This window comes from Trachurus trachurus (assembly GCF_905171665.1).
Source record: "Trachurus trachurus genome assembly, chromosome: 14".
Classification (NCBI taxonomy): domain Eukaryota; kingdom Metazoa; phylum Chordata; class Actinopteri; order Carangiformes; family Carangidae; genus Trachurus; species Trachurus trachurus.
Genome location: NC_139903.1, coordinates 3,845,109 through 3,859,745, shown reverse-complemented (window position 1 = coordinate 3,859,745; position 14,637 = coordinate 3,845,109). Strand labels below are relative to the sequence as shown.

Below are 14,637 nucleotides of genomic sequence, written 5' to 3'. Positions count from 1 at the left end.
TCTGATCAGTAGGAGCCAACAGAAGAGAGACAGACCGCGGCCTGTGAAAGAAGCTCTGTGAGAAGCTAAGGAAGCTCAAATAAGATACATGATGACATTTATTGATTAACTAGTGGCTACTAGTTTGGGGGTCTGCTTTTAGATCCTCCTTTAAAGGTCAATGAGGGCATAAATTCACAAAAAAAACAAAAAAAAAGAACATTAAGAGATAGTTACAAAACAGCTGTTGTTCACAATACATGACACTGTGTTTTTATTGTGTGTCTGTAGCTGTCTTTGAGGCCAAGTAGGGGAAAAGGAACTACACACGAAGGAGGATATGATTTGGTGTTTGTAGGACACCACAGAACTGAGAATGTACGTAACTGTAAGGCACATGCACGCACGCACACACACACACACACACACACACACACACACTGGAGTCTTCTGGTAATACTTTACATAGAAAGAGCAGAGTAAGCGTGGTGTATAAATATCATCCCTGACTGTAAAACACATTTAACAGCGAGATGTTGAACGCATCTCAACATCTGGCTGTTATGTATGTGTCTGGTCACACACACACAGACATAGAAACATACACAGAACACATTATATTTAGAGATAAATATACTGTTCTGCATATAAATTTACTCAAGTTGCTTACATGGTTCAATAAAGTCTGGAGGATGCATCTGAAAAACAGCTCTTAAAACTTTTTACTTAAATCATTTTACTTAAACACACAGCTCATCTTCCGTGTAATAGCCCTTTAAGCTGTTACTATAAACGGAGACAAAAGAGTTCACAGGAAAACAAAACCACAGACCTGGTGTAAAAATAAAACAAGGTATGATTTTCATATTTGAATGTGTTCCTATTTATTGGAACTAATATTCATTCAGACCCTCAGTAGAAAAAATAATGAAGTTTGCAGTTCTTCTTTCTCTGCTACCACAGTATGGGTAAAAGCGAAGTACGACTTTTTTGTGGTTGTGTTACAGAGTCTGGGGTGGAGGTAGTGGGGGTAGCGCGGTGTCGGCTACTGTTGTTGTGAAGCAGAAGGTCATACATGTGTGATTTGTTTATTAAAATCTGAAAACTGATGATTTTTGCTGTTTTATTGTAACAAAGATCACACAGCAGAAACATGCACATGCACAACAGCTGCTACTTTCACTCCCACTCCTGTTAACTTCTGCATTCTGCTACACTGTTGTTTCTGTTCTGAGTCCAAACATGACCTTTCACTGTTGAATTAAAACTAATATATTGCTCAGTATACACACTTACACTGCAAAAACTCAAAATCTTACCAAGAATATTTGTCTTATTTCTAGTCAAAATGTCATTTCTAGTCAAAACAAATCTCATTATACTTAAAATAAGACTCATGACATTTAAAAGTAGCTTGTTTTTAGACACTTTTTACTTCTTTCAAGCATATTTTCACTTGGAATAAGTAGACAAATCTGATAATGGAGCAAGTTTTTCTTTCTTATTACAAGCACAAAAATCTTGCTTTCACTGGCAGAATTTTCTACTTACAGTATTTTAAGTGAAAATTTGTTCGAAACAAATGAAAATGATATAAAAACAAGTTCAGTTTTAGGTGATGTGTCTTATTTTAAGTGGAAATAGATTAGTTTTGACTAGAAATTAGACATTTTGACAAGAAATGAGACAAATATTCTTGGAAAGATTTTGAGTTTTTGCAGTGTACGGTGTGTGTATTTCATTTGAGACACAAAACACAACTTCTGTGACATCTGTGTTATAGTACAACTTGCCCTGCTGCTTGAAAGTTGCAATGAACCAGCTCTTTATCAGTAGTAGCCAAAATAAAATAAAAAAACATACAGAGAGGACCTACAGTATGACAAGTGGAAGTTTTAGTGAATCCTGTTTTTGTTTTTTTTAACACAGACTGGTCAGCACACACCAACCACAAAAAAATAAAATAAAACATAATTATGATGGAAAGAGCTAAGCCAGAGGGAGACAGAAAATGGGGGGAGGTGAACGTGAGAATATAAAAGAACCAGTGAAGGAGACGAAGAAGAACAGGAAGAGAGAGAGAAAAAAAAGTGTCTAGGAAATGAGAATACAAAGGCAGAAGTGCAAGTGGCTGGTGTTAAACAATGTTATGAGAGAGCGCGATGGAGGTGTGCAGGAAGAAACGACAGCAGGTTTGATTCCATAGATAAATATATATACATATAGTTGTGGGAGAGAGGAGGAAGCAGTTTAACCTAGTTGTTGTTGTTGAGAAGAAATTGACTGTAAAGTGTTAACAAGGAGAAACACTGAAGACTGCGTGCAACAAGGAGAAACATGGGGTGAGTTATTACTTCTTTTTTTTTTCTTCAAATGACAGATAATAGTTCACTTATTTCATCCTAAATCATTTTGACTGGCTGGCACATGTGTAAGTCAAGACATGCAGAATAGTAGCACCGTTTCATATCAATTTTACACGTGTTTTGCCCGACAGACTCTGTTACTCCGATTACATTTCCTGATGTCTGAGGAGCGTCTGAGTTCATAGCAGGTGTTCTGTTTCCACGATGTTAACACAGAGAAATGAAATGAAACGATCGTCATGTCGATCTGTGTCACCGAGCGCGTTGTGAAATCCTAGGAAAAGCTTTTGAGGGCTTATTATTCTTTTTAAAAAGTGAACATGCATATGAAGAACAGGTGAAACATTGGTGTAGTCCATATAAGGAAGCAGTGAACCGAACACAGGAAGTGGTCAAAATATAAAACAACCTTTTTCAGCAGGAAGTAAAAGATTTCCCACAGGCTGCAGATTTTGCAACAGCAACTTGACTGAAAATAACTCCCCATCACAGCGCCTCGTGTGAAAATAAACATATTATGCATGCATGGTTGTGTTATCTTGTGTTATACAGGTGCAAATGTTAGTCTGAAAAACCTTCAAACTATTATAACTCAGTTTCACAATGCAAATACAGGTCCTTTGCAGTCTGTAGCGTCATCAGCGTGTGATTGAAAAGCTGTGGTGTGTGTTAGGTGTGTGTGTGGTGGGGGAAAAGCTCGACAGTGCAGTTACTTTGCAGATTCATGTTTTTATCGTGACACTGATAAGACTCTTTCAATTATACTTTAAATCCTGATTTTCATGATCTATCTTTACTGTGGTTTTTACAAGTTGTACTACTGTACCACTGAAGGATTTTTGACACTTCATTGCTTTGTTATAGGTCAAACACCACAAACTATGACTTACATCCAGTCATGAATACTTCTCACTCACTTCAAATTGAATTATCATTATCAGGACTTGGTGTTTTTTTATTTTTGAGAGACTCATATCAAAACCTTTTTTCTGTACCTTGCTTTGAGGAACCTACAGAAGCCCCTTTCATTGGAAAAAAACAAGCAAGATATCCATCATATATGAGTTACATAAACACTTCTTCTTAGCACTGCAACATTTCTATTTTCACTGATAATGATTCACATACAGTAATGATAATTGGATGTTTCCAATGGCAACTTGTCTTGTCTTTGTTTATACAAGCATGTGATGATGTGTTTAACAGAGAATGGTAATAAATAAATAAAAAGAATTGCTCTATGTCTGGGAAATTAATTAGAATATATTTACATGTCACCTATTAATAACGTATTTACTTCATAACATACTGTATTCTCTCCCTGACATGACCTAAATCTAAAGATAAAGCATCTTGATATAAGATTGGTAACACTTTAGCTTAGGGAACACATATTCACCATTAACTAGGTGCTTATTAATATGCATATAAGTAGCTTACTAGCTCCTTATTAGTAATTATTAAGCACGTATTAACACCTTATTCTACATAGCCTTATTCTACCTCTATTACACCATGACACCATTGTTGTTTCTGAATAATGATGTGAATAACCCGTGGGTTATTGGGGCCTTGTACAGGGGCAGTAGCACAAAAACAGTAATTCTTCCTTTATCACTCTGAATTGGTATAGCATTAATGCATTAATTTACAATGAATAAGCCATAATTAGGAGTTAATATCAGGAAAAATCTTAATTCATGGTGTAATAGAGGTAGAATAAGGCAGAATACGTGCTTAATAATTACTAACAAGGAGCTAGTAAGCTGCATATTAATAAGCACCTAGTTAATGGTGAATATGTTGTTCCCTAATCTAAAGTGTTACCAAAAGATTTACTTGGTCTCAGATATGATTTTTTGCACCTTATCTTTTTAACCCAAGTTATTTTCTATTTACCCCATCACGACACTATAATTGTTTTGCTGCCAGCCACTTCCTTCCACCCTGTGGGTTTTCTGTCTAGTCTGCAGCATCTTGTTGCCTTAAAGGGATAGTTCACTCAAAATTGAAATTTCTCATTATCTACTCACCCTCATGTGGACTAAGGAGCTGGGAGAAGTTTCAGAGTCCTCCGTGGCTTCTCTGAGTTACAGGGGGTCTCGGCGTAGCAGTGCATGTCCATATAACGGTTGCAAATGGATACCACTTTTCTTCGTAACAAAAAGACACACCAAAAAACATCCAAATACCTCCATGCTGCTCGTATGTAATGTCCGTCTTGTATTGAAGCCCCGAAATGCGAAATTGTTCCGAAAAAAATTTAATAAATCTACATTTCAAGCTTGTTTGTAGCGGAGGCTCCTCTTCTTGGTCCGTCCAAATCTCGCGAGATTTGCACCGGCATCAGTGCGATTACTGACGCCGTAGATAATGAGTGCAATTTGAATTTTGGGTGAACTATTCTTTTAATTCCTCTCATCATGTCTCCCCTTCCACAGTGAGTCCAGTGTTTGTCAGGTGAGGGCCACGGTCATGCTGTACGACGACGGCAGCAAGCGCTGGGTTCCTGCGGGATCGGACACTGCCTGTCTCAGTCGGGTCCAGATCTACCACAACCCCGCGTCCAACACTTACAGGGTGGTGGGACGTAAGATGCAGGCTGACCAGCAGGTACAAGACAAGTGCACACAGACAGACAGAAAGACATTCACCTTTATGCACTGCAAAAACTCAAAATCTTTCCAAGAATATCTGTCTTATTTCTTGTCAAAATGTCTAATTTCTAGTCAAAACTAAACTCTTTTCTCTAGACTTAAAATAAGAATCATCACCTAAAATGAACTTGTTTTTAGATCATTTTCATTTGTTTAAAAAAAAAATTTCACTTGAAACAAGTAGAAAAATCTGCCAGTGAAAGCAAGTTTTTTGTGCTTGTAATAAGGAAGAAAAACTTGCTCCACTATCAGATTTTTCTACTTATTTCAAGTGAAAATATGTTTGAAAGAAGTAAAAAAAAAGTGACTAAAAACAAGCTACTTTTTAATGTGATGAGTCTTATTCTAAGTATAATGAGATGTTTTGACTAGAAATTACATTTTTGACTAGAAATAAAACAAATATTCTCTGTAAGATTTTGAGTTTTTGCAGTGTGTGTATGAAACACTTGAAACACTATAGCACAACTCATCTTTGTATTCACAGCCTTTGGGTTTATAGATGATAATACTATGCATACCTCCAATTTCAGTCAGGAAGAATCACCCAATTATTTCAATATCTGCTCAATTTAGTCCTTTAATCCTGTTGGTGCATTTACGGCACACCATTTTAAAAGACAAAAACTAAAGTCGTTTTTAATCAATATATATATTTTTGTAATAACGCTGCCTGCTCTGTAGTTGAACTATCCAAACTTGTGTCATGTTCGTCAATCCAGACATTTTTCATGCTAATTGTCAGTGCTAATGTATTAGTTAGCTGTAAGTTAAACTAGTGCATGGCTACAAGAGTCTAGGTTAGCCGTAGAAAGGAAACACACACACATGTCCATATAGATATTAGGTTTAGTCATTTAAGCATTGGATAAAAATCTTCAAATAGTCAATCTTGTGTTAGCTGACATTTCATCTCAGTGTAGCCTTTGTAACAGCTCACCCAGAACTAAGAACTGTTTCACTTCTTTTGTGACAAACCACTGACATGTTGTTGCAGAGATAACACCTACACCATTTGACAGCAGACATGTGTCGCCAGTTTATTTTTGAATGTACTAGTTTAAAAGAGACGGAAATGTAACATTGCATTCAAATTAAAGTCAAAAATAAACTCATAAGATCACGTGAGAAGAACTGACTGCATTTTACAAGACAAGTGTTCATGAGCTATAAACTATATAGATAAATATATATAAAAGATCAAATTCTCAGTAGAATCACTGTCCTGTGCTTCTGTTCATGCTTGTAGGTTGTGATCAACTGTCCCATTGTTAAAGGGATGAAGTACAATCAAGCCACAGCAAACTTCCACCAGTGGCGGGACCCCAAACAGGTGTGGGGGTTGAACTTTGGCAGTAAAGAGGATGCTGCTCTTTTTGCCCAAACCATGATGCATGCATTAGAGGCTCTCAGTGCAGGTAACCAACCAACCAACCAGCAATGAAAGAGGGCGGATGAGGTCCAGATTGGACAGTGGGAAGTGTGTCTGTAATTTATGCTTTATAGTCCAGGCAAAATAGCGTTTTCCGACAGACTAATTGTAACAGAATGTTTTTCACCATACATCATTTCTAAGAGGTGTCCAGAACAACATACTAAAAGTCCTAAGAAATCCTAGTTGGGGAAATATGTTTAATTCTCATTGATTTACTGTAGCCTATATAAAGTCTATGGTGCCAATAAGGCCAGAAAACAAAAACCCCAATGGGGCTATTTTTTTCCTTTACTGCTATCACAATGAAACTTTACACAATGAAAGTATCTATGAAATGTAACATTTTTTGTATTACAAGTTTCTTTGAAAATGAATTTGATACGCAAATGAGCCACACACTTATCAAATATGCCCAAAGTACACCCGAGTAGGCTTTTTTTCCCCCCTTTACTCCTACCACAATGAAACTTTACACAATGAAAGTAAACATGAAAAGTATTTTTTTTGTATTACAAGTTTCTTTGAAAATGGATATGAATATGCAAATGAGCAATACACTAATGGAATATGCCCAAAACACACCCAAATAGGCTTATTTGGTTAGCCCCATTGGGGTGTATTGTTTTCTGGCCTTATTGGCACCATAGACTTTATATACAGTAAATCAATGAGAATTAAACATATTTCCCCAACTAGGATTTCTTAGGACTGTTAGTATGTTGTTCTGGACACCTCATAGAAATGATGTATGTTCTATTTTGGGGTCCAAAATGAGCTAGATTGCCTGGACTATTAATCTTATACCTCTTCTAGCACTCAGTAAACTGCATAATTTAAAAATAGATAGGCTATATTAAAGCAGAAGTAAACGATCCGGTTGTTTTGGCTAACTTCCTGTGATGATGAAAAAGCATATAGTATATTTATATTCTGTACATGTGCAAAAATTATAGTCAGTTTTAGGCAGGTGTGAAAAAATGCTGTAAACTAAGAATGCTTTCAAAATGGAAGTGTTAATAGTTTATTTTCATCAATCAACAAAAGGGAGTGAACGAACAGAAGAGAAATCTAAATAAATCATAGTGTGACCACCCTTCATTCATATTTTTGAAAGTATTCTTACTTTACAGCACTTTTTCACTGCTGCCTAATACTTATGCACAGTACTGTGCAATCTTTATAGCCATATTTTTCATTATTTATTTTAACAAAAATAATGCTTTCAGGCCCTGCTCAGAATGGACCCTCTGCACAGGAGCTGGAAAACCAGAGAAGGTAAAGGATATTACTAATGTTTACAGTAATCAACATCACATCATTTAGTATGTTTTCCACCCAACAATCAAGAATGTAATGAAATTTAGTTTTCAACGAGCTTCAAATAATCTTGATATTAAAGTTTGAGCTCACACTGCAAAAACTCAAAATCTTTCCAAGAATATTTGTCTTATTTCTTGTCAAAATGTCTCATTTCTGGTCAAAACTAATCTCTTTCCACTTAAAATAAGACTCATCACCTACAAGTGAACTTGTTTTTAGACAATTTACAAATTTTTACTCTAAAAACAAGCTACTTTTTAATATGATGAGTCTTATTTTAAGTATACTGAGATTTGTTTTGACTAGAAATGACATTTTGACTAGAAATAAGACAAATATTCTTGGTAAGATTTTGAGTTTTTGCAGTGCAGCTGTGGAAGAAGCTAAACACTAAGCTGTGAACCGTGTGTTGCTCTGTGAGCAGACAGGAGCAGCAGAAGCAGGAGCAGCAGGAGAGGGAGCGTCTGGAGAGAGAGCGACAGGCCGCGGCTGCAGCAGCCGCCCCCGCTGCTCCTCCTGCTCCTCCTCCTCCACCAGCTCCTCCAGCTCCTCCGGCTCCACCGCCACCTCCCGGCCCACCACCACCACCCTCTGGGTCTGGCCCACCGCCCCCACCAGGCCCACCACCACCGCCTGGGTCTGGCCCACCGGCACCTCCACCACCGCCTTCAGGAGGAGGAGGAGGAGGAGGAGGAGGAGGAGGAGCAAATGACCTGGCTGCAGCTCTGGCAGGAGCCAAACTGCGTAAAACAGTCAAGGTAAGGAGAACATAGGCAACACTTTATAATAAATGCACACTATTAAGCATTAGTTAAGCATTAAATACTGAATTAATAATTTATAACACATGAATACTCATTAGTATGTAGTTTATAAACACAGTTAAACATGTTTTACTCATCATTGATTAGCACTAACTGTATTTATAAACTACATACTAATGAAGGGTGTTGTACATACAGTATGGGTAACACTATGATCGGGCCCTCGCGACCTCATGCCACCGCGGACCTGAGGCACGCAGGGGCTGTGGCAAGAAGGAAGAAGGGAGAAAAAACCTGGAAAGAGCGAAGAAACGCAATGTTTCGTTCATCCACCAGGGGGCGGTAACCAGATGTGGGCAGATGAGCTCAGGGGCGGACCTTCATGACACATGTGAAATTTGGAGCAAATAGGACAATGCATGAAGGAGTTATGACAAATTGATGGTTCATCCACCAGGGGGCGGTATGAGCGTAACAAAACATGGGCTGGTGCGTTCAGGGACGGACCCTAATCACAAATGTGAAGTTTAGAGTAAATTGGACAATGTTGATGTAAAATACGGCATGGTATGTAGGAGAGAGAGCTGCTTGAAGATGCATGGCGATGGATCAAACATGGCGGCGCCATAGCGGCCACGCCCCTTGACGCAGAGAAAAGCTTTTAAAGGTAAAGGTAAAGGTAAAGGTGCTTTATTTGTCACATATACAGCTAGTACAGTGAAATTCTTTCTCTGCATTTAACCCATCCCTGAGGAGCGGTGGGCAGCCACGGTGCAGCGCCCGGGGACCAACTCCAGATTATGAGCCAGTGCCTTTGGTCAGGGGCACTGACTGGAGGATCAGGCTAGCTGGCATGTTTTTTTTTAATAACTTTTAATCAGCATCGTCTCTGGATGATCTGTAATCAATTTGAAGTCGATCGGGCAAAATCCCTAGGACAAGTTCGTTAAAACACAACGTGTGGAAATCACGCCAAAATGACACATTAAAATCAAAATGGCCGTCTTCCTGTTTAGAGTAGACCAATGGTGCAAGAGACTTTTTGTTCGTCTGGACAACTAACACATGTGTACCAATTTTCATCTTCCTACTCCAAAAAAACCCCTATGGGGAGGGGTTTTTGAAAACTTCAAGGGGGCGCTATAGAGGCATTTGGACCCGCCCAATGGGCGTGACCCCTATCAGATGTAAGAGGTTGCCACCATTGACCTCTGTATCAATTTTCATGATGATACGAGTTTATTAAAGCTATCAAAAGGGCAAACGTAATTTCATGGCGAGGGACGATAGTCGCCACATCGCCACACGGACGCCATTGCTCGTAGCTTCACAGCATTCATAATGTAGCTTCACCAACTGGTTCTGCATGTTTTAGAAGTGGAATGAAGTTGATGGGGTCAACTATGTGCCATCAGTACACGTGAAAGTAAAAACTGGTCACTTCCTGTTACCATCGGGGGGCGCTATGAAGAAGGTGGAATGTTAATACATCGGCCTGTTCAGGGCGGAGCCAACATCATGTCCAGCAAGTTTGAAGCTGATAGGATAAAGTATGTGGGCGTTAGAGCTGTTCGAAGTGGAATGGCGAGAAAACGAAAAGTCGCCAAATTTTGCCACGCCCTAGCAACCACGCCCTTTGACCTACAGACATTCTTTTAATAACTTTTGATCAGAATGGCGTCTAGATGGTCTGTAGCCAATTTGAAGTTGATTGGGCGAAATCTGTAGGAGGAGTTCGTTCAAAGAGGTCAAAAGTTCAATTCAAAATGGCCGACTTCCTGTTGACTTTAAGGTATAGGTTACATTGACTTTTTTGTACATCTTGGTGTGATACATGTTTCCACAAATTTAAGTCTGCCTATGCCAAAGTCACTCCATTCATTCTTAGCAAAACAAAATTTCTAGGGGGCGCTATAGTTTATAAATACAGTTAGTGCTGATCAATGATGAATAAAACATGTTTAACTGTGTTTAAACTACATACTAATGAGTATTCATGTGTTATAAATGAAGAATTCAGTATTTATTAATGCTTAACTAATGCTTAATAGTGTGAACTTATTATAAAGTGTTACCCATATGTACAATACATGGGTAATGGATGATTTCTGGTGTCCATGTTCTTGTGACTGAGTGAGTGAGTAAGGGGCCAGATCCTCAGTGGAAGTGTTTTTGTGGTGCAGCAGGATGAAGGAGGAGCCGATCCAGCCCCCAAACCAGCAGCCTCATCCGGTGGAGGTGGAGGTGGAGGTGGAGGTGGTCTAATGGGAGAGATGAGCGCCATCCTCGCTCGAAGGTAACTTATTGTTTAAGAGATATATAAAGATATAGCTTGTATGATTTGATTCGCGGGACTTCTCATATTTTTAACAATTTTAAACAGGAGGAAGGTTTCGGACAAACCTGCTGTTAAAAAGGAAGAACCAGCTCGCAATGTAAGTTTCCTGTCTCATTCTCTCTAGCTTTTCTGTAATTGGCCTATTTTTATTATGACCAGCAAGATTGAAATGTTTGGTTTATCTGCAGGATGAGCCTGACTCCCCAGTTTTAAAACCCACAGGACTTAGAGGTATGTAGCATCACTGTCACCTCTCGGACACTCGTAACTGTACTGTATATAAGACAGAAACAGTGATCATTATTTGTCACATGATGCACTGCAGCAAAGCGTGGCAGAAAGAAAAGTCTTAAAGAGTAACTAAAATGATCTTATTTTGGCAGAAATCAGTGAAAAGCCCAAGGAAAAATGTGCTACCATGCCCAGGTAAGAGGCCGATACATCCAACTCTTACACAAACACCTACAGATACAGAATCAAAAATACAGTTAGCAGCTGTCTGTAAGGTTTGCCTGTTTTTTTGTTTTTTTTTCTCTGCAAAAGGCCCAAATCTTTAACCAACAGTCAGAAGGAAGCCAGCCCCTGCTCTTCTCCCACCACTCCCCCAGTGTCCAGGTACCAGTCCCTCCACGCTTCAGAAAGCATCCAGACCTTTTCAATTCCCTACACTTCATTGTGTTGTAGATTTAAAGGGACAACGAGGAGTTTTGGAAAAGCGAAGCGTTTACACACTACATTTATGAGCCTCCGCGCACCGTGAAATTCTTTGACTGGCGCAAGACAGACTCATGTTTTCATTCATCAAGAATTAAAGTCAGAGGTTCAAAGATGATCACATACCGTCGTAGTTCCCACTATAAACGGAGATTCGGTGGCGTTATTCTCATGACTCGCCGGGCAGCGTCTGCGAAACCAACAGTGCCCATCAATGTACATATAAAAACATGTAAATGTGCCGGATTATAGCAGCAATGCTAATTTCCATCCATTTCCATCCATAATAACAAAATAACGATAGAAACAAAACGATATATTTATCGAAAATGGGCCCATTAACAACAAATTAACGTAGATTCATCCACATTAATATTGTCGCAGAATTTTTCGTTCTGCCGATGGAGAAACTCCTCGTTGTCCCTTTAATTGTAAATGGTTAAAATATGTAATAATGATCAATAACCAATGGTGGCAGACGTAGGCTATATGATGAATGCCTTCAGTCTCATCACAGAGGTCTACAGAGAGCTACTCAGAGTTCATAGCCTCGCTCAACACAAAGTGTGAACTGTGTGACCACATATGCACAGATATGAGCATTTCTAAGATGTGTCAAGTCAGTTCAGTTTGCCACAACCAGACACATACAGAATCGAGGATGGTTGAGGCAAACAGACAACTCGTGAACACAGCGTCTAAATACGTTTTGTAAGTGAAGGATTGAAGGATTTCAGATTTTGGTATTTACTGAATTTGCGTAATAAAGAAAAATCTAAAACCACGTTTTTACTTTACTTCCTACATTTGGACGTTTTGAGTAATGACTGATGTGCAAACATCTACAACACAATGACGATGGGGTCTTTAGACTTTATGGAGCCACTTCCTGTCCTGAGATGCCACTTTTTTTTTGTGATCTCTGCTCTGTGTGCTGCCTAATGTAGGCTATGTACCGGTGAAATGACACCTGCAATAGTGACTTAGTGTTGTTTTAGAAATAAGAAATAAAGCGCTTGACACTTGTGGTTTCTCTGAGCCTGTAATAGCTCAAGGCCTCTAAGTTGCTGGTGTGACCTTGTGTCGCTTGCTCCACTTCAACATGTTGTTGTGACACTGCCCTGCACATGAACTCATATTTCTCCCTCCAAGGCATGAGCATCAAGTGTGTGAGCTTGTGCAAGTGAAATCTGAGCATCAGATCAATTACGAATATTGATACGCTATCACAAACTCCAGTGTAATGTAAGCAGAAGTGGATGTTTTGAAGGCAGTTAAATTATACTGGCCACAGGAACTTTGTTGAAATGGCTTTGTAAAGACTTGAGGAAGTGCTTGTTCTTACTGAAACACAAGCAGTTGGGGTGATGGCAGATGATTCAATCCAAGTGCTGATTACATTTACGGTTTGACTCAGCTGCTGTTCTGTTTCTCTCCTCAGACATTTCCTAATAACTTTTACAATCTATTTGTGTCTGTCCAAAACAAATATGCTGCTTTTGCTGCCCAGCTCTCTCCAAAAAAAAAAAAAGCCTTCTTCATCTTAAGAAGTCTGTTTTGGCTGAAAGTAAATATTTTTTTTCTATCTTAGGATGAAGGTGGTGAAAAAGAACTCAGATGTTGCAGGAAGTGATACCGATTTGGAGCAACTCAAACAGGTTTGTACTTCAATCTGTAGCTCACAGCTGTAATAAACAATGAAGTTGTGTGTTATGACCTTTCCATAGTGGAATATTAACTTTTAAATCCATAAAATTGAAATATATTTCATGTTATTACATGGTAAATTATGTGACTTGTTTATAAATAAAGGTAAAACAGTGTTATGTTGAACATGCCGTGTGTGATTGTAGGAAATTCTTGAGGAAGTGAAGAAAGAACTTCACAAAGTGAAGGAAGAGATCATCGCAGGTGAGTCTAGTTTCTGTAACACACACCTGTACATTACTGTATGTATGTATGTATGTTCACTGTGTATTGTCTCTTTTCTCCAGCACTGATCAAGGAGATACAAGGTGCACAACCCACAAGTGAAGAATGAGACACTGAAGGATGGATCAGAAGAATAATGAATAGATATGAAGTTTTTTTTTTCATCCAGTGCCAATAATTTCATTTTTCTCCACATTAGAAATCATGTTTTGTTTTTTTTCAATCTGTAGTCATCAGTGCAAGGTTATTCACATTTCCATTAGTTTTTATTTTTATGGAGTTTTTTAGTTTGCTTTTCTTTTCTTTTTTTCAGTTGAGTTTTTATTCAGTTTTAGTTTTTCATGTATTAGGAGGAAAGCCTTGGTTTGTAGAAGCTTCTCTGTGAGAGCTCTATGGGATTTCTCTCTTTCAGTTGCTTCCCACAAATGTTCCCGTCGTCAGTCCTCATGACCGTACATTTACTCGGTCATACTTGAAATAGTGTCATTATTGAGCTGTGGCATTTTCTTCCTGCAACTTTTGCCATTTCTAAGAAACCAAAAACAGCTTATTCAGGTTAGTTTTAGTTAGTTTTGCATTGTTCATTGTAGTTCTTATTTAGTTTTGTAAATTATATTGATATTTCGGAGTCCAATACTTTTTTGTTAACAACATATCAACCAATTTCATTTTTCTACATGAAACTGTGATGCCCACACATTTCAATGCTTAAAGAATACTGTAAGCAAAGTCGGTTCAGACTGAGTTTTGCCCCAGAAGAGCGTGACGGCTATAGCAACGCTCCTGAATCTTACCCCAACACCAAATGATGAAATTTGTTGTTGACTTAACCTGTCATTGTCAGACTTCCTCCTTCCTATTCTGTGCTGCTTCCTTTTCAGTAAATTAAATATTAATAGCTTTCGCTGAACTTTAGCTCAGCTGAAGTTATACCTATACACACAAACTTAAACTTTTCCCTCATCTAAGAATTTTTAACCTCTTTGCTCATTCATGTGCTCACATCTGCAGAAATGAACCACTGTCCCACTCATGGAAGATGTCTTCCATAAATATAGTCCACAAGTAAAAAAAAAAGTAATGCATTTAATTTATTTGATATGATTATCAATACAATACGGTTTGAGCAGCA

General features: G+C 38.4%; 1 protein-coding gene across 1 annotated transcript; it reads left to right on the top strand.

Moving 5' to 3' along the window:
- The first annotated feature begins 2,101 nt into the window (after positions 1-2,101).
- On the top strand, positions 2,102-13,642 carry LOC310997658 (vasodilator-stimulated phosphoprotein-like). The gene is made up of 13 exons (XM_083987439.1): positions 2,102-2,321; positions 4,787-4,958; positions 6,252-6,420; positions 7,664-7,712; positions 8,182-8,515; positions 10,705-10,817; positions 10,905-10,956; positions 11,048-11,090; positions 11,243-11,285; positions 11,403-11,474; positions 13,165-13,231; positions 13,427-13,484; positions 13,568-13,642. The coding sequence occupies exons 1-13, from the start codon at positions 2,317-2,319 to the stop codon at positions 13,612-13,614; spliced, it is 1,224 nt and encodes a 407-aa protein (XP_083843565.1). The 5' UTR covers positions 2,102-2,316; the 3' UTR covers positions 13,615-13,642.
- The last annotated feature ends 995 nt before the right edge of the window (positions 13,643-14,637 follow it).